Here is an 18,750-nt window from a genome sequence, read left to right as displayed (position 1 = left end):
GTTATTTGTAAGGGGAAAATACCTTATTTGTTGAAACGTATCATGTCTTTTTCTGGACCTGCTATGAAGCCTACACCTCTCTCGGCCAAGGCTAGGGCTGGCAATGAGCAGGAGGAGGGGAACAGCTGCGGGACCAGCTCCTAAGGCCACCTGGTCTCTCTGCCCCTCCCAGCTGGGACACTGCACGGGGTCCCTGTGTTATCCAGGTGGCTGGGTCTTGGCTTAGGGCTGAGGTTGGGGCAGTGGGAAGGGTTTGGATTCCAAGTCACTTAGCTGCAAGAATGCCCCCCAAGAGCGAAGAGGGCCAAGATTAAGATTCTACTTCCTTCACTAGGATCTTTGTCCAGGAGCTCCCTTTCTCTGGGGATTGGGCCGGGGATAGGGCACAACGTTCATTTGTGGTCAGTTAGATGAGAGGTAACTCTGCCAGCGCCCTGTAACATCCTCGGCTAAACGATGCGCCTCTCAGAGCCCAGCCCACCTGGGCCCTCTTGCCCTGCCTTGGCCAGCGCCCCTCCTCCGAGGCGTGGCCCCTCGGTCGGGGGTGGGGAGAGGGAGCCTAGGGCCAACCGTCTCCTTCCTTCCCCCACCGTCCTGGCTCCTGCCGGCCACCCTGGGACCGCAGCCACGTCTGAAAGCGCCTCATTGTGTGCGCTCCGGGCGAGCAGCTCCGGCAGCGCCGAGGGTTGTGGGCTGGCGCACAGGGAGTAGAGGGTGCGGGCGGCAGTGCCAGGCTCCGGAGGGGGCTCTTCGCCGGGTGCCTCCCTGTGGTAGCCCCAGGACACCCCCACCCTCCACATCCCATTCTGGGACGCCTGCCCTGTTCCCAGATTCGCTCTGCCTCTAGTCTCCAGGAGCTTCCAGTGTCTTGGTTCCCCGATTCCCATCCATGCCTCTTAGAGCCCCTTTCCTGGCGTCACCGGGTGTCCCCTCATAGTCTTGGGACCTTAAGGAGCAACTCAGCCCTGCAGACCCTTCATTGAAGAGAAAGAGCTGGCTGTGCGGTGGAATTTGGAAGAGACGAAGTCTGGGAGCCTTTGCTGAGCCCAGGGAGAGAGGCGTCCCACTCCCTGCCAGGTCGGGCAGAGACGCCAAGCTTTGGGGTACGTTGGTTCTTCACTCTCCACACTTGGGTGGGCTGGGAGCCGGACCAGTGGCACAGTTGGGGACGTTCCTCTGTCCTCACCGGGGACCTGGGTTGGCGGGAACAGCTGGGGGTGGCTTTTCCATCAGCAACGTGGAAAAGGCATCGCCGCTGCTGGCCCCGGTTTGAAAGTGTCTTGCTAAGGCTTCGGCTGAACACGGGGATCCTTACTGCGCGGGGGAGGCTGGGGAGGCCCTTTTGTCTCTGGTTGGGTTACAAAGGGCATGGCTTTCAAAAGCTCTCCAGGGGCTTTTTCCGTAGAATTATTGAAAAACAGTAGCTTGGCAGGTTAATTTGGAACCAGACCCATGGGAATTGGAGTCCTGCGAGTCCTGCGTCACTGCTTCTGACGGCTTCATCTTGGGCTTCAGGACAGGCCCACTGGGCCTCAGGACAGGTGCCTAGCAAACGTCGACTTTCCTTTCTCCTCCCTCTTACACGGAGGTAAGGCAGTCGAATTTCCCATTTTTGAGGATGGGAAAACAGGTCTGAAGAGCAGAAAGGACTTAGCTGACTTGAACCCACAAGCGAGTGGTCGGAGTACCAGGCCCTCGGAGAGTGGTGAGCTGCTGGGAGAGCCAGGGCTGGGCTCCTCTCCAACCTGGGAGGCTGGGGCTTTTCTGGCCTTTACAACAGAGTCAACTGGAGCACAGAGAGCCAGAGGGTGACCTGCCCCTCACTGGTAGTAGAGACAGGATTTGAACCCAGTCTGGCTTCAGAAGCCAGGCTTCTAAGGCCGGGTGCGGTGGCTCACACCTATAATCCCAGAACTTTGGGAGACTGAGGCGGACAAATCACCTGAGGTCAGGAGTTCAAGACCAGCCTGGCCAACATGGTGAAACTCCCATCTCTACTACAAATACAAAAACTAGCTGGGCGTGCTGGCTGATGCCTGTAATCCCAGCTACTAGGGAGGCTGTGGCAGAAGAATCACTTCAACCCAGGAGGCGGAGGTTGCAGTGAGCTGAGATTGTGCCACTGCACTCCAGCCTGGGCAACAGAGCAAGACTCCATATCAGAAAAAAAAAAAGAAGCCAGGCTTCTAGCCGTGAGTCTCCAGCTTCCTCTGTTTTGTATGTCCTTGTGAGATCCCTGCCTGTGCCTGCCACATTCTGTTGCTGGGGCACTGGGGCACCTGAATCCAATAGGGCCATTGTCCTCGGGTTTTCCTCATTCAAAGACTTTCCCTTGAATTCACAGAATATAATTCTATTCTATTCTGTGGCCCTGGAAGATTCCAGAACGTGCACTATGCGCCAGACATTGTTTTGCTTTATAAATATTCACTCACTCTTTGAATCAAGCCCATGAGTTGAGTTCTATTGTTTCCCTATGTTTACAGATTTTCTTTCAATCAAGCAGGCACAGAGAGAATGAGTAACTTGCACAAGATCACACAGTAAATGGTCAAGTGGGCTTCACACTCTTAACCACAGTGCTCTGTATCTACTGTCTTAATTGAGACAGAAAACATTCTGCTTCTAGCATCTTGGGAGGGGAGATAGGTCCGGAAATGCATAAACAAGATTGGTCTGGGTAGTGCTAATAGCATTAACAATAATTTCTCAATATTTCCTGTTACTCAGTCAATATTGAGGTATATCTAATTACGTCTAGGGTATCTCCTGACAGATATTTCTTTCAAATCAGAATCCAAATAAGTTTCACATGTTGCATTTGACTCTGTGTTTTGAGTTCTTTTGAAACTTTTTTTCTTTTTTTCATTTTTTGAAATGGAGTCTCACTCTGTTACCCAGACTGGAGTGCAGTGGCTCGATCTCAGCTCACTGCAGACTTGGCCTCCCAGATTCCAGTGATTCTCCTGCCTACTGGGTAGCTGGGATTACAAGCACATGCCACAACGCCCAGCTAATTTTTGTGTATTTAGCAGAGACTGGGTTTCACCATGTTGGCCAGGCTGGTCTCGGACTCCTGACCTCAGGTGATTTGCCCTCCTTGACTTCCCAGAGTGCTGGGATTACAGGCGTGAGCCACCGCACTCAGCCTGAGTTATTTTCTTCTAAAATAGTCCCTTCTTTTTTCTCTCTACGTCATTGATTTGGAAGAATGATTTAGTTTTTGAAAATAAGGTAATTAAAATAAATGGTTAATAAACCAGAGAACATTCCAGATTATCCCTGTAATGAGAGGGCTCTGTCAGTACTTAGGGAAACAGGTGAAGGTGCTAAAAGCACAATCCCACTCGATACCGTGCATGTGTTGCTGCAGAGGAGCAGTGGGGAGCCCTGGACTTTATGGCCTCCAGCTGTAAAGTACTATGATGTAGACTGTCAGGTGCTATGCGAATTGCAGTGTGAGAATCCCTAAAGCTCCCAACCAGCTAAAAGGGCTTATGTGTTGCTATCTGCTCATCTGCTCCGAAATGCCCTAGAGCGGTGGCTCTGAGCCAGGGAGGCTTGAGGCTCCTTTCCCAGGCTAATTAGAATTCATTTCCCAGTAGATTCTTGAAGGCTGATCTGTTTCCCCCAGCAGCATCGCGGCCTTGTAGTCCCAGCCTACTGCCTCTGGGGGATGCCATGCAGCTGCATCACCAGGACTGACAGAGGTGGCAGATGTGGCTGGGGATGGGGGGCCAGGCACGGCTGGTCCTGGGGCTGAGAGTGTGCTTGGAAGCTTTGACAACTTTTAGTGCAGTAATTCATGCCTCTGACCTTCTCTGGCTAACTGGGTACACAGGTCAGCTGGGAAATGGATTTGCAGGCTCCTGTCTCTCTGTAGTGACAGCTGGAGAAAGACAAACTCCACCTTAGCCTCCTTTAACCAACTAGAAATTTCCGATTTTATCATCATTGTAATAAAAGTCTGATGTAGACTGTTTGGAAAATGCAGCAAATCACTAATAAGAAATTACCTGTAAACTGGCCATAAAAAAATAAACACCAAGCTTCAGTGTGCATCTCCCACACTTTCTAATTTTTGAAAAATAATAGCTTTATTGAGATAGAATTCATGTACGTTAAAGTTTATAATATATATATATATATATATAAATACATTGTTTTAGGTGGAGTTTCACTCTTGTCACCCAGACTGGAGTGCAGTGGTGTGATTTCAGCTCACTGCAAACTCTGCCTCCCGAGTGAGAGCAATTCTCTTGCCTCTGTCTCTGCCTCCTGAGTAGCTGGGATTATAGGTGCCTGCCACTATGACCGGCTAATTTTATTTACTGATTGATTGATTGATTGTATTTTTAGTAGAGACGGGGTTTTATCGTGTTGGCCAGGCTGTTCTCAAACTCCTGACCTCAGTTGATCCACCCATCCAATCTAAAGTGCTGGGATTATAGGAGTGAACCACTGTGTCCAGCCCAAAGTTAATATTTTTAAAGTGTTCAATTCACTGGTTTATAGTATATTCAGTGTTTTCACATTGAACTTTGTATATATCAGTGCTTTCTTCCTTTTTATTGTGAATCATCTACTGTGTGGTGATACCATATTGTGTTTATTCGTCAACTGATAGACATTAGGGATGTCTCTCCTTTTTGGCTATTAGGACTGATACCACTGTGAAAATTGATGAGCAAGTTTTCATGTGGGCTTGTGTGTTCCATTCTCTTGGGTGTGTACCCGGGGCGGTTCTGCTGTATCCTATGGTCTCTCTGTTTCACCTTTTGAGAAACCAGCAAACTGTTTCTTTAGGAAATGCACCATGTGACATTCCCACTTTATGAGGATCCCCACGTCTCCATCCTCACCAACACTTGTAATTATTATTATTATTATTATTTTAAGACAGAGTTTCACCATGTTGGCCAGGCTGGTCTTGAACTCCTGACCTCAGGTGATCCGCCTGCCTCGGTCTCCCAAAGTGCTAAGATTACAGGCGTGAGCCACTGCGCCCGGCCCACTTATTATAATTACCTTTTTTTTAAAAAAATTGTATTTACTTAGAAGCATTCAGAATGTCAACAAAACTGCAACATTTTTTTTTTTTTTGCAATTACACACTGGTATTCAGTTAACAGAACAACAGTTATTTCGTATAAGCTTCATCAGAAACAACTGAAGTTGAAAAAACTACCATCCCCGTATATAACTAATTTGTGCTGTGCACCAACAAGAGCCTGCTTTATATTTCCATGCCAATTTACAACCCCCATACTGTACCAGGCAAGGTTAGTGGCTACTGAAAATACCACCAGTACAGGGCTACCTAAAGACACATTCCGTAGTGCGTTAACTATACAAAAAAAGACACTGTACAGTTTAAAAACAAATCTTACACAGCCTTACACTTCAATTTTTTTATTTAAAAGGAGTGAGTTGGGCCAGGCGCGGTGGCTCACACCTGTAATCCCAGCACTTTGAGAGGCTGAGGCGGGTGGATCACGAGGTCAAGAGATTGAGACCATCCTGGTCAACATGGTGAAACCCCGTCTCTACTAAAAATACAAAAATTAGCTGGGCACAGTGGCGCGTGCCTGTAATCCCAGCTACTCAGGAGGCTGAGGCAGGAGAATTGCCTGTTCCCAGGAGGCGGAGGTTGCGGTGAGCGGAGATCGCGCCATTGCACTCCAGCCTGGCTAACAAGAGCGAAACTCTGTCTCAAAAAAAAAATAAATAAATAAATAAAAGGAGTGAGTTGTGTCCAGGGGGGTTAAATGCTTTATAGACCAAAAAAACTGCACTAGAACCAACTTATTCATCATCATCTTCATCTTCCTCTTCCTCCTCTTCATCTTCCTCATCTTCCTTCTTTTTCTTGCTTTTTTCAGCCTTGACAACTCCCTTTTTTGCTGCAGCAGGCTTTCCTTTAGCTCGATATGCAGCAGTGTCCTTCAGCTTCACAGCCTCCTTTTCATAAGGCTGCTTGTCATCGGCAGCAGAGTTACTCCACTTCTTTCCCAGTGTCTTCACAACATCACCAATGGACAGGCCAGGATGTTCTCCTTTAATTTTTGGGCGATACTCCGAGCAGAACAGGAAGAAGGCTGAGGGAGGCCTCTTGGGTGCGTTAGGATCCTTGAACTTCTTCTTTGTCTCCCCTTTAGGAGGAATTTAGGTTTTCATTTCTCTCTCATAACGGGCCTTGTCCGCCTTTGCCATATCTTCAAATTTTCCTTTCTCTTTAGCAGACATGGACTTCCCCCTCTCTCAGCACGTCTTAGCAAACTCTGAGAAGCTGACTGAAGCATCTGGGTGCTTCTTCTTATGCTCCTCCCGACAAGTTTGCACAAAAAACACATATGATGACATTTTGCCTCTCGGCTTCATAGAATCTCCTTTGCCCATGTTTAGTTATTTTTCCTCAGCGAGGCAGAGTCGCCCAGTGCCCGTCCGGCTCTCACTTGCCCTGGCGCTGTCTCTATGGAGCTCAATGTACTGCCTATAATTACCTTTTTTTTTTTTTTTGAGACGGAGTTTCCCTCTTGTTACCCAGGCTGGAGTGCAATGGCGCGATCTCGGCTCACCGCAACCTCCGCCTCCTGGGTTCAGGCAATTCTCCTGCCTCAGCCTCCTGAGTAGCTGGGATTACAGGCACGCGCCACCATGCCCAGTTAATTTTTTGTATTTTTAGTAGAGACGGGGTTGCACCATGTTGACCAGGATGGTCTCGATCTCTTGACTTCGTGATCCACCCGCCCCGGCCTCCCAAAGTGCTGGGATTACAGGCTTGAGCCATCGCGCCCGGCCAATTACCTTTTTTTAAATTGTAACCTTCGTGGTGAGTGGAAAGTGATTTGTCATTGTGGTTTAATTGGCACTTCCTCACTGCCTGAAAATGTTGAGCTTCTTTCCATTTGTGTATCTTCTTCAGAGAAACATCTTCTCATATCCTTTACTCATTTTAATTTCTTTCTTCACTCATTCTTAAATTTATTTATTTATTGAGATGGAGTCTCGCTCTGACATCCAGGCTGCAGTGCAGTGGCACAACCTCAGCTCACTGCAACCTCCACCTCCCAGGTTCAAGTGATTCTCCTGCCTTAGCCTCCCAAGTAGCTGGGATTATAGGCACATGCCACTATGCCCAGCTAATTTTTTGTATTTTAGAAGCGATGGGGTTTCACCGTGTTGCCCAGGCTGGTCTCAAACTCCTAAGTTCAGGCAATCCGCCCGCTTCAGCCTCCCAAAGTGCTAGGATTGCAGGCATGAGCCACCAGGTCCAGCCTACTTATTCTTATATTTCTTCAATATGCTCATTCTTAAACTAAATAGGATGTTTGCCTATTTCGTGTTGAGTTGTAAGAGCTCTTTTTAAATTGTGGGTACAAGCCCATTCTGTAGATATGATTTGCAACTATTTTCTCCCATCTGTGGGTGTTTTTTGATATTCGTGTATTTTTAACACCCAGCCAACTGTGTGAAAAATACATGCACATCACAGAACACCCACAGATGGGAGAAGTGCATATGCGTATGTCAGCTTTGTCACTTGCGATTTCCACTTAACACGGCGTAGTGAAGAGCTCTAGAATCATGCTGCTAGGCTTCCGATTCCGACCCAGCAGCCACTGTGTGAATTCTTCAACAAGTCCCTTTTCTTTTTTCCTTTTATTTTTTAAATTTTTGAGACAGTGTCTTGCTCTGTCACCCAGGCTGGAGTGCTGTGGCACAATCTCAGCTCACTGCAACCTCTGCCTCCTGGGCTCAAATGATTTTTCTGCCTCAGTCTCCGAAGTAGCTGGGATTATTGGTGTGTACCACCACGGCCAGCTAATTTTTGTATTTTTAGTGGAGATGGGGTTTCGCCATATTGGCCAGGCTGGTCTTGAACTCCTGACCTCAAGTAATCCTCCTGCCTCAGACTTCCAAAGTGCTGGGATTACTGGCGTGAGCCACCATACCCCACTTCCCTTAATTTTCCTATGCCTCAGTTTCCTCATCTATAAAATAAGGATGATCATCAGGTCTGTGTCATAGGATTGCTGTAAGGATCAAATCAGAAGTGGATGGGCAAGGCTGGGCATGTAGGAAACCCTCACAGATGGTGTTTGCAGGAGTTCCTTGTTCCTGCCCCCCTGAACACTCATCTCCTGTCTTTCCTCCCTCCCTGCTTTATGTTTTATGTTATTTTCTGTTTTCTTTCTCTCTTTTTTCTTCCTCTTTCTTTTGCTCTTTTTAGCCTTCCCCCTTCCAAATGCCCAGAGCTGTACTAGAGCAGTTTGGCCCCTGTGGTAGCTCTTAATGCCTGGAGGCCACTGACTGGGAATCTGTTTTTTGCAGACTTTGGGATTTTTTTTTTGGTTTTTTTTTTTTGAGACGGAGTTTTGCTCTTATTGCCCAGACTGGAGTGCTGTGGCGCGATCTCGGCTCACTGCAACCTTCACCTCCCGGATTCAAGTGATTCTTCTGCCTAGCCTCTGGAGTAGCTGGGATTACAGGCGCCTGCCACCATGCTGGCTAATTTTTGTATTTTTAGTAGAGATGGGGTTTTACCATGTTGGTTAGGCTGGTCTCAAACTCTTGATGTCAGGTGATCCACCCGCCTTGGCCTCCCAAAGTGCTGGGATTACAGGTGTGAGCCACCGCACCCAGCTGCCTTTGGGATTCTTGAAGAGGGATGGCCTCCAGCCAGCTCTAAGAGCAATCTAAACCTGAGATCTATACCTAGCATTATGTTTTGTTCCTTTAGGTTCTATGAACAGGGCTGGGACAAGCTGGTAACAGGAAGAGCTGCTGTGCCTTGTCGTGTTTTGGTGGGGTTTTTTTTGTTTGCTTTTTGTTTTTGAGACGGAGTGTCACTCTGTTGCCAGGCTGGAGTGCAGTGGCACAATCTCAGCTCACTGCAACCTCCACCTCCTGGATTCAAGGGATTCTCCTGCTTCCCATGTTGGCCAGGATGGTCTCAATCTCCTGACCTCATGATCCACCTGCCTGGGCCTCCCAAATTGCTGGGATTACAGATGTGAGCCACTGCAGCCAGCTTTTTTTTTTATTTGAGACAGTTTCATTTTTGTTGCCCAGGCTGTAGTGTAGTGATGCAATCTTGGCTCACTGCAACCTCCACCTCCCAGGTTCAACTGATTCTTTTACCCCAGCGTCTCAAGTAGTTGGGATTACAGGTGACTGCCACCATGCCTGGCTAATTTTTTTTTGTATTTTTAGTAGAGACAGGGTTTCACCATGCTGGCTAGGCTGGTCTCAAACTCCTGACTTCAGGTGATCCACTCGCCTTGATCTCCCAAAGTGCTAGGATTACAGGTGTGAGCCACCACCCCTGGCCTGAAGCTGCTGTGTCGAGGGCAGGCAGAGCTTGGCTGGAAGTTAGTGCTTCTCAGAGACCCAGGATTCCTGGGCTTCAGGTCGACCCTGCTATGGAAAACCATCTTGGGTTGGTTTTCCCATTTTGCTTTTTCCTATCTTGCTTTTCCCATTTGCAAACAGGCATAACCATAGCTCCTTCCTAGGTCTTTCAGGCCAAGAAAGGGTAGGGATATTTAGAAGATCCTGTGACTTTAAGGTGCTCCGCAGAAAGCTATTGAGCTATTGGGGAATTCCTCCCTCTAGATGCGAACCACAGAGTATCTGATTGCAATTGGCAAATATTTATTCATGTCCTCTCTTCATTCGGTGTTTGGGACAGTCCTTGAGATTCTTTACTTTGTATTGAAGTATGCCATTCATCAGAGTGCAGCTCATGAAAGTTCAGCTTGGTGAACTTTCCCAAATTGAACACACCCTTGTATTAGCACCCATAAAGAGAAACATAGCAGGGGCAGCCCCCAGAAACCCCACCCCTGCACCCTTCCCACTTCACCCCACCAAAACGTTTCACTGTCACTATCTAATCAGCACTCTTGGGTATAAGTGACAGAAACTCATCTCACAGTGACTTAAGCTGAAACTGAATGCTTCCCCCAGCTGGGGGGTCCATGGGTAAACCTTGCACAACTAGATCTAAATGCTTTGACGATGCTGTCAGCTTGCCTGTGAACTTTCTCTGCTGAGTTCTCTTCTGTGTTGACTTTATACCCAGGCAGTTTCCTCTTCCTTTGTGATGAAGAAATTTCAGGATTGCAGTTGATTAGATGTCCCATTCCTAGGCCAGTAGTTCTGTGTGGGCTGGGGCGGTAGGGTCAGTGTGTGGAATATAGAAGGGAGCCTATCTTGGGACACGTGACTGGATCAGCCCCATCTGAGCCACATGCACTTTTGAGTGGGTGAGGGTGGTTCCCCAGGAAAAAGCCTAGAGACTGTTGTTAGAAGGAAAAACAGGTACTGAGTGGACAGAACCAAGCAGGTCCAGTATACCCGGGCAGTGCTGATCCTCACACTGCTCACCGGACAACAGATGTTCACTTGCAAAAGAAACACAATCTCACGCCAGGCGCAGTGGCTCACGCCTGTAATCCCAGCACTTTGGGAGGCTGAGGCAGGTGGATCACGAGGTCAGGAGATCGAGACCATCCTGGTCAACATGTTGAAACCCCATCTCTACTAAAAATACAAAAAATTAGCTGGGCATGGTGGCACGTGCCTGTAATCCCAGCTACTCAGGAGGCTGAGGCAGGAGAATTGCCTGAGCCCAGGAGGTGGAGGTTGCGGTGCACCCAGATTGCACCATTGCACTCCAACCTGGGTAACAAGAGTGAAACTCCGTCCCAAAAAAAAAAAGAAAAAAGAAAAACAATCTCAAGCTCCTGGTTGCTCACAGGCAAGAGGGGAAGGAAAAAACAGTACAGGGCAGAGTGGGGCATGCCTGGACAGGCACAGAGGAGGCACCCGCAGGGGAGGCTGAGATGCCTCCCTGTGGAAGTCAGGGCTGGGCACTGCCAGCATGGGGTTAGGGGTTGGGAGAGCTGGAGTGGGATGTCCAGGCCATCCACTGGGACATCATCAGGTCTGTTGACCATCACATAGACAGATGTGTCTTCAATGTCCCCAACTTGATTGTCAGCTCCATGAGGATTAGGATCCTGAGCACTGGCTTTCCTGGATTGAATCTTCTGCTGATCTTATCTTTTCTCTACTTTCCAACCTTTATTTGTCATTTATGTTTTTTGTTCTACTTTTCACCTTTAAAATTTTTCTTTCAACCTTTCTAATATCTGATGCAGTGGGCCCCAAGGAAAACTAAGGGAAACAAGCAAAAACAAGAAAGGAAGTGTACTCTTAGTCACTGATGTGCTTCAGCTGTGAGCTGGAGTGTTTTGCTATGGTTTTAGGTTTTTGGTTTTTTTTTTAAGAAAGAAGGTCTCGTTCTGTTGCCCAGGTTGGTAAGCAGTAGAGCGAGCATTACTTACCTTGAACTCTGGGGCTCGAGATCCTCCCACCTCGGCCTCCCAAAGTGCTGGGATTACAGGTGTGAACCACCGTGCCTGGCCTCCAGGCATATTTTATCCTTTCTCAAGCGATGTGTAGTATTTTGACAAAAGTACATTTTAAAAAGAGTTAATATCAAAAAAACATTTCTGTGGCTTAAGGACTGCTGCTTAGGGTGTTCCTGGGTACCAGAGCGAGAGACAGAACTTTCTGTTCCCTTTCTGGCCTTTTGTACTCTTTAGTTCCCCCCTCCTCCTGAAAAACATGTGATTATTTTCCTCATCATCATCATCACCATCAGCACCATTAATGACTTGGAAATTTAAAGCAGAATTGCTTCTGAGCTGGGGTTGGGGGGCTGGAGAGGGCATCAGAGGCAGGAAATATTTCTGCCTTCTGTCTCAAAAAAGAAAGAAAAAAACATGAGCTAGCAATGATCTCATCTGTACCTTTAGAATTGCTTTTTTTTTTTTTGAGATGGAATCTTGCTCTCTTGCCCAGGCTGGAGTACAGTGGCGCGATCTCAGCTCCCTGCAACCTCTGCCTCCTGGCTTTAAGCAGTTCTGCTTCAGCTTCCTGAGTAGCTGGGACTATAGGCACCCGCCACCACACCGGCTAATTTTTGTGTTTTTAGTAGAGACTGGGTTTTGCCTTGTTGGCCAGACTGGTCTGGATCTTCCTAATCTCAAGTGATCTGCCCTCCTTGGCCTCCCAAAGTGCTGGGATTACAGGCATGAGCCACTGTGCCCGGCTTAGAACTTTATACAACGTCTTTGTGTTACCTTCAAAAATTAAACATATAATAAATATGTGCCCCCCATAAAGAGAAAACTTCAGAGGGGAAGGAGATAGGCCTTCCAGGATGGGAAAGTTCACTGGACAAAGGCTTAGGAGTGCCACACCCACCACAGAGCTCTGCAGGGAGAGTCTGCTTCTTGGAATTTTTTTTTTTTTTTTTTTTTCTGAGACAGAGTCTCACTCTGTCACCAGGTGCCAGGCTGGAGTGCAGTGGCACAATCTCGGCTCACTACAACCTCTGCCTCCGGGTTCAAGCAATTCTCCTGCCTCAGCCTCCTGAGTAGCTGAGACTACAGGCGCAAGCCACCATGCCCAGCTAATTTTTGTATTTTTAGTAGAGATGGGGTTTCACCATGTTGGCCAGGATGGTCTCGATCTCTTGACCTCGTGATCCGCCTGCCTTAGCCTGCCAAAGTGCTGGGATTACAGGCATGAGGTACCCTGTGGCTCAGCCTATTTATTTATTTATTATTTATTTTTGAGATAGGGTCTCACACTATTGCCCAGGCTGTACTGCAGTGGCACAATCTCTGCTCACTGCAGCCTCTGCCTCCCAGGCTCAAGCAATCCCCCCACCTCAGCCTCCTGAGTACCTGGAACTACAGTTAGTCACCACTGCACCAGGCTAATTTTTGTGTTTTTAGTAGAAATGGTGTTTGGCCATGATTCCCAGGCTGGTTTGGAGCTTCTGGGCTCAAGTAATTTGCCTGCCTGAGTCTCCCAAAGTGCCGTGATAACAGGTATGAACTACTGCACCCAGCTGGCTCTTGGATTTAAGCCCTGCCCTGCCTCTTTCTCACTGGGTATTCACATATCTGAGCCCACTGCTTCAATTAAAATGGACAGGGATAGTCATTGCTGCCTACTAGGGACTTGAGATGATAACATTTAATCATTAAGACAAGAGTACCTCTTACAGGCCCTTCCTGACTGGTTCTTCCTAATGTTGAACCCTTGGCCCAAATGGCCACTGTGCTGAACATAAGGCTCCTATTAGAAAGCTCCCAGCTAGGAACTGGTCTTCTGGAGACTCTGTGGTATAGGATGATTCAACCACCTCCCTAGTTCTTGAATTTCAATAGTAGGATCTCACAACAGTTCCTGTAGTGTATGAGTCACTTAAGAAGACCTCCAGCTTTCCTGGAACACAGGTAACAAACACCTTGGCTTGAGGTCAAGATCCTACCCAGGCAAGGGCTGGGCTGGCCAGGGCAACCGTGTTTGACCCATAGTAGCAGGGTCCTGCACTCTGCAGGGAAGAATCACAGGTGGGAGAGGCCCATAGCCTGGGATCAGAGGTGCCAGGAGCTTGGGAACAGGAGTCCTGGGGTCCCAGCTTTCCCACTGTCTCTGCAAACCTTGAGTCCTTCCCCTGAAAAATGACATCATCATGCCCACCTCAGGGTTCATTGAGTAAATCATCCAGTGGACTTGAAGCACCTAGCTCTTGTGATCGTCAGAGTTAGCAAATATGAGTTCCCTTCTTCTCCGGCACCCCATTGGCAGGGAGCCAACCATTGTCAGCCTACTGGCACTAGAGGAGCATTGATCATGAGCAGAGCAGATGAGTGGCTACTTTCCTTGTCTTCCAGGTTTTCCCGCAGTGGGCATGGGATCTGGAGTTGGCTGGTGACAGAGCTGCTGGCATCCTCCACCCACCCCTGTTGCTTCCTGATGAGGGGAAGAGGCAGAGATGGGGTCTGCTCTGAAGTCAGGCCCTGGCTTCTCTCAGTGGTGACCTGGACAGGGGAGGGGGAAGGCAGGGAGCAAAGGATACAGGAGCAAGGAGGAAACTTCCAGGCCCCTCCCTTCCAAAGTCACCCAGGCCTGAGATCATTGCAGAAGCAACAGTTGCAAAGAGCAGAGCACTTTGGGACCTTGGGATGCAGGAGGTGGCTCCATGTTCCTTCCACCCTGTGAGTCACACCCTGTGTGACATTCTTAAGGTCCACTAAAGGGCTGGTGGTTGGAGGCCAGAGGATGGCCTGGGAGTTACTGAAGTTGGAAATGGAGGTGGCCTGTGGGTGTCTCCTCTTGGGGGAGGGGTTCCTCCTCTCTGGATGTAGCTGAGCACAGGGACAGTAGCAGTGGAGGATGCAGGTGTGTAAGAAATGCTTCCCCAGGCCCTCTCTTCATGGGTGTTTGCAGCAGCATCCATCACAACAGCTCTGAGAGGTTAAATGCTGCAAATCCTATTCTACAGAGGTAGAAATCGAGCCTCAGAGAAGTTACGTCACATTTAGGGGTATCTTCCCCTGTAGAGTGTGACTCCATCTCCCTCCTGCTTTACTAGGTGCTGAGGACCCTCCAAGCATCGCCCATGGAGTTGTGATCAGCACTGCAGCACTCCCAGCAGCCCTGCACAGTGGTGAGTCCCCTCAGCTGGCTGGGACAGTACTCCGCTCTCACCTCTCTGCCTCTCTGGCTCCCTCCCAGCTCCCCATCAACTGATCTCCTTGCAAACCTGCAGGACTCCAGAACACCCTCCCTCAGGAGTCCATGCTGCCTTCAGCACTTCACTCCCCACCAGTGATGGCAACACTTGGTGTTCTTTGTCCACTTTGTCTGTTTGCTCATTTTTTTGTTTCTGAGACAGAGTCTCACTCTATTTCCCAGTCTGGAGAGCAGTGGTGCCATCTCAGCTCACTGCAACCTCGACCTCCGGGTTCAAGCGATTCTCCTGCCTCAGCCTCCTGAGTAGCTGGGATTACAGTCATGTGCAACCACACCCAGCTAATTTTTGTACTTTTAGTAGAGATAGGGTTTCTCCATATTGGTCAGGCTGATCTTGAACTTCTAACCTCAGGTGATCCGCCCGCCTTGGCCTTCCAAAGTGCTGAGATTACAGGCATGAGCCCCCACACCCGGCCATACCTCTCTTTTTTTTTTCCTTTTAATCATACAGTGTGGAAGCACACACTATAGCAAGTGCACGCCTCAGTTAGGGGCATGACTACCTGTCCCTCCTGTCCATCCAGGATATTCAAACATGTTCCCATTTTCCAGTAATCCACCCAAATCCTGTGTTATGTGCTGGTACCATGCCCTTTTACAGATGGGTAAACTGAGTCACGGGGTGATCCAATATTTGGTTCAAGATCACAGGCTGTGTGTGTCAGTGTAGTGTGGAACATTTAAAAACAAACGAGGCTGGGTGCCGTGTCTTATGCCTGTAATTCCAGCACTTTGGGAGGCTGAAGTGGGCAGATCACCTGAGATCAGGAGTTGGAGATGAGCAGCCTGACCAACATAAAGGAACCCCATCTCTACTAAAAATACAAAATTAGCTGGGCGTGGTGGTGCATCCTGTAATCCCAGCTACTTGGGAGGCTGAGGCAGGAGAATCACTTGAATCCAGGAGGCAGAGGCTGTGGAAAGCCGAGATCATGCCATTGCATTCCAGCCTGGGCAACAAGAGTGCAACAACAGAGGGAAAAAATAAAGTAATAAGATCACAGGCTGCAGTGGAAGAGCCTCAGGGAAACGCACCACCACACCCAGCTAATTTTTGTATTTTTAGTAGAGATGGGGTTTCTCCACGCTGGTCAGACTGGTCTTGAACTCCTGACCTCATGATCCACCCACCTCGGCCTCCCAAAGTGCTGAGATTACAGACGTGAGCCCCCGGACCCGGCCATACCTGTCTATGGTGCCGTGACATCCACCAGAGAGCCCATCAGCTCAACCTAAAAGAGTTTCCTCACAGGAATTCTTAAGCAAAAGACAGGAATTCTGTTTGAAATATATTTCCCTCTCCAGATAGACAGTGGTAGTGTGGGTAGATAACTAAGAAGGTAGGACTCATATACAGATTTCCCACCGCATTCTGCGTTTGTACTTTTGCTCTCAGCTAGACTGGATCCTGAGTTATGTCTTAAGGCCACATATCCAGGAGATCGCCCCACTCATACCCTCCTGTTCTTGGGAGGCTGAGGTCTGGTGGTTGAATCTGCTCCCTGCAGGCACTGGGCAGTAGCTGGGGCGCGGGATGGGCGTACAGGCTGCAGTCCCTAACCGCTGCGCTCTCCTCCCTAAGGCCCCCGGCAGTCAGCATGTGGCTGCCTCGCATCTCCAGCACAGCAGTGACCGCACTCCTCCTGGCGCAGACCTTCCTTCTCCTCTTTCTGATCTCCCGGCCAGGGCCCTCACCCCCAGCGTGCAGTGAGGAGCGAGTGCACGTGCTGGTGCTGTCTTCGTGGCGCTCGGGCTCATCCTTTGTGGGCCAGCTCTTCAGCCAGCACCCCGACGTCTTCTACCTGATGGAGCCTGCATGGCACGTGTGGACCACCCTGTCACAGGGCAGCGCCGCAACGCTGCACATGGCTGTGCGTGACCTGGTGCGCTCCGTCTTCCTGTGTGACATGGATGTGTTTGATGCCTATCTGCCTTGGCGACGCAACCTGTCTGACCTCTTCCAGTGGGCCGTGAGCCGCGCACTATGTTCGCCACCCGCCTGCAGCGCCTTCCCCAGGGGAGCCATCAGCAGTGAGGCCGTGTGCAAGCCACTGTGCGCACGGAGGCCCTTCAGCCTGGCCCAGGAGGCCTGCCGCTCCTACAGCCATGTGGTGCTCAAGGAGGTGCGCTTCTTCAACCTGCAGGTGCTCTACCCGCTGCTCAGTGACCCTGCGCTCAACCTGCGCATCGTGCACCTGGTGCGCGACCCGCGGGCTGTGCTGCGCTCCCGGGAGGCGGCAGCCAAGGCTCTGGCGCGCGACAATGGCATCGTGCTGGGCACCAATGGCACGTGGGTGGAGGCTGACCCTGGCCTGCGCGTGGTGCGTGAGGTGTGCCGTAGCCACGTCCGCATCGCTGAGGCTGCCACACTCAAGCCGCCACCCTTCCTGCGCGGCCGCTACCGCCTGGTGCGCTTCGAGGACCTGGCGCGGGAGCCTCTGGCAGAGATCCGGGCACTCTACGCCTTCACCGGCCTGAGTCTCACGCCACAGCTTGAGGCCTGGATCTACAACATCACCCACGGATCTGGACCTGGTGCGCGCCGCGAAGCCTTCAAGACTTCGTCCAGGAATGCGCTCAATGTCTCCCAGGCCTGGCGCCACACGCTGCCCTTCACCAAGATCCGCCGCGTACAGGAACTGTGCACTGGTGCTCTGCAGTTGCTGGGCTACCGGCCCGTGTACTCTGAGGATGAGCAGCACGACCTCACCCTAGATCTGGTGCTGCCACGAGGCCTGAACAGCTTCAGCTGGGCGTCATCCACTGCCTCGCACCCCCGGCATTAGAGGAGGCCACAGTTGGAGAGGTCACCAGGCCTGGAGTGGGGAGTGCATTATGCACAGGTGGCTGGGGTGCACAAAGAAGCAGGTCCCTATATTGACCAAGGGGTTCGTGGTCCCCCCATGAAGTAGGCAAGGACTGCCTGTTTCTTTCCAGATTCTCGGTTTTCCTTTGAGTCCTCTGCAGCTGCCTTCTCATCAGGTACACTCTTCGTGAAAAGCAACTCTTGCCCCTACCTCCTCTGGGCACAGGGAGTGCGTTCAGATGACTTGGCTCCCACTCAAGGGCTTTCTGCCCCTTAACTTTCTCCTTCCGGGGACACATCCTGCAGCAGCTGAGGGGGAGCCCTCGCACTGGCTGGGAGTGGAGAGGCAGGGTGGTGATATGGCTGCAAAAGTCTGTACATCACATACCCAGGCACACGTGCACACTTGACCAAACTCAGAAGTGAAAGGACTTGTCCAAAATCACATGGTGAGAAGGAGGATGAAGAGAGGAGAGAGCTTTTTCTCTGGGGCTCCAGTGGGGAGGAGAGAACCTGCCTCCTGGGTGACAAGGGTCAGATTTTCCCATTTTAGTTGCTTTAGGGAAGAGCAGGCAGAGTTATGGCTGGGACACAGCTGAGAGATAGAGGAGGCTGTGATTGCTGAGACCAGAGCTTATCATCTTGGACAAGCCTAGAGGGAGGCAGTAAGTGGGAAAGGTGAGAGGGGGCTGGGGAGGCCTGGGCAGCAAGCCAGGCATAGGGGGTGGCAGAGCAAGAGTGGGGCAGCAGGATCAGTGCCTGGAAGGCAGGGGCAGCCCATTATGGGGAGTGGAACTCATCAGGCTTGCTGAGAGGTTGGAAGGGAAATGGCTCTGAGCTGGATCTGTCTTCCATTGGTTCTTCTGGGCCAGGCCCTGGAGGAGAGCAGAGGAAGATCCTTGCCTGCGATCCACATCACCTAGCTCTGGCGGCACAGGGGCTTAGTAAAGGGAAGCTGGATGTGTAGACGGCTTAGTCCCGAGCTCAGGAAATGAGACCCAGTAAGTGCCCAGTACATGTTTAAAAGAAAAGCTCACAGAACCCCTGGGAAGAACAAGGAAGCTGAATTAGCCACATAAATAAACTCAGATCGCACTGGAACACAGAGCTGGTCTGGGAAATGTGTTGGCTGCCACCAGAACTTCTGACCCTGTTACCTGTCAAATGAGACAGTTACCCTCATGGTTGCCATCAGTTACCAGGAGGGGTGCTGGTTGTCACTGGCTTCTGATTCTCATCCTGGGTTTGGCCACAGGTTGGGGGAACCTGGATTGTGGAGCTACATCCTCCCTGCAAAGTGGGCAGGGTAAGGGGGATCT

General features: G+C 50.1%; 1 protein-coding gene and 1 pseudogene across 1 annotated transcript; one reads left to right on the top strand and one right to left on the bottom strand.

Annotated features, from left to right (window-relative positions):
* The first annotated feature begins 644 nt into the window (after nucleotides 1–644).
* Nucleotides 645–18,532, top strand: CHST6 (carbohydrate sulfotransferase 6). Its single transcript, XM_008986224.5, has 3 exons — nucleotides 645–1,103; nucleotides 14,465–14,539; nucleotides 16,208–18,532. Exon 3 carries the CDS (start codon nucleotides 16,224–16,226, stop codon nucleotides 17,409–17,411), a length of 1,188 nt encoding a protein of 395 aa, XP_008984472.1. The 5' UTR covers nucleotides 645–1,103; nucleotides 14,465–14,539; nucleotides 16,208–16,223; the 3' UTR covers nucleotides 17,412–18,532.
* LOC100393140 (high mobility group protein B1 pseudogene) lies at nucleotides 5,806–6,494 on the bottom strand (annotated as a pseudogene).
* Nucleotides 18,533–18,750: the final 218 nt, after the last annotated feature.

The sequence above is a fragment of the Callithrix jacchus genome, chromosome 20 (assembly GCF_049354715.1).
Source record: "Callithrix jacchus isolate 240 chromosome 20, calJac240_pri, whole genome shotgun sequence".
NCBI lineage: Eukaryota > Metazoa > Chordata > Mammalia > Primates > Cebidae > Callithrix > Callithrix jacchus.
This window is presented reverse-complemented; position numbering and strand designations above follow the sequence as displayed.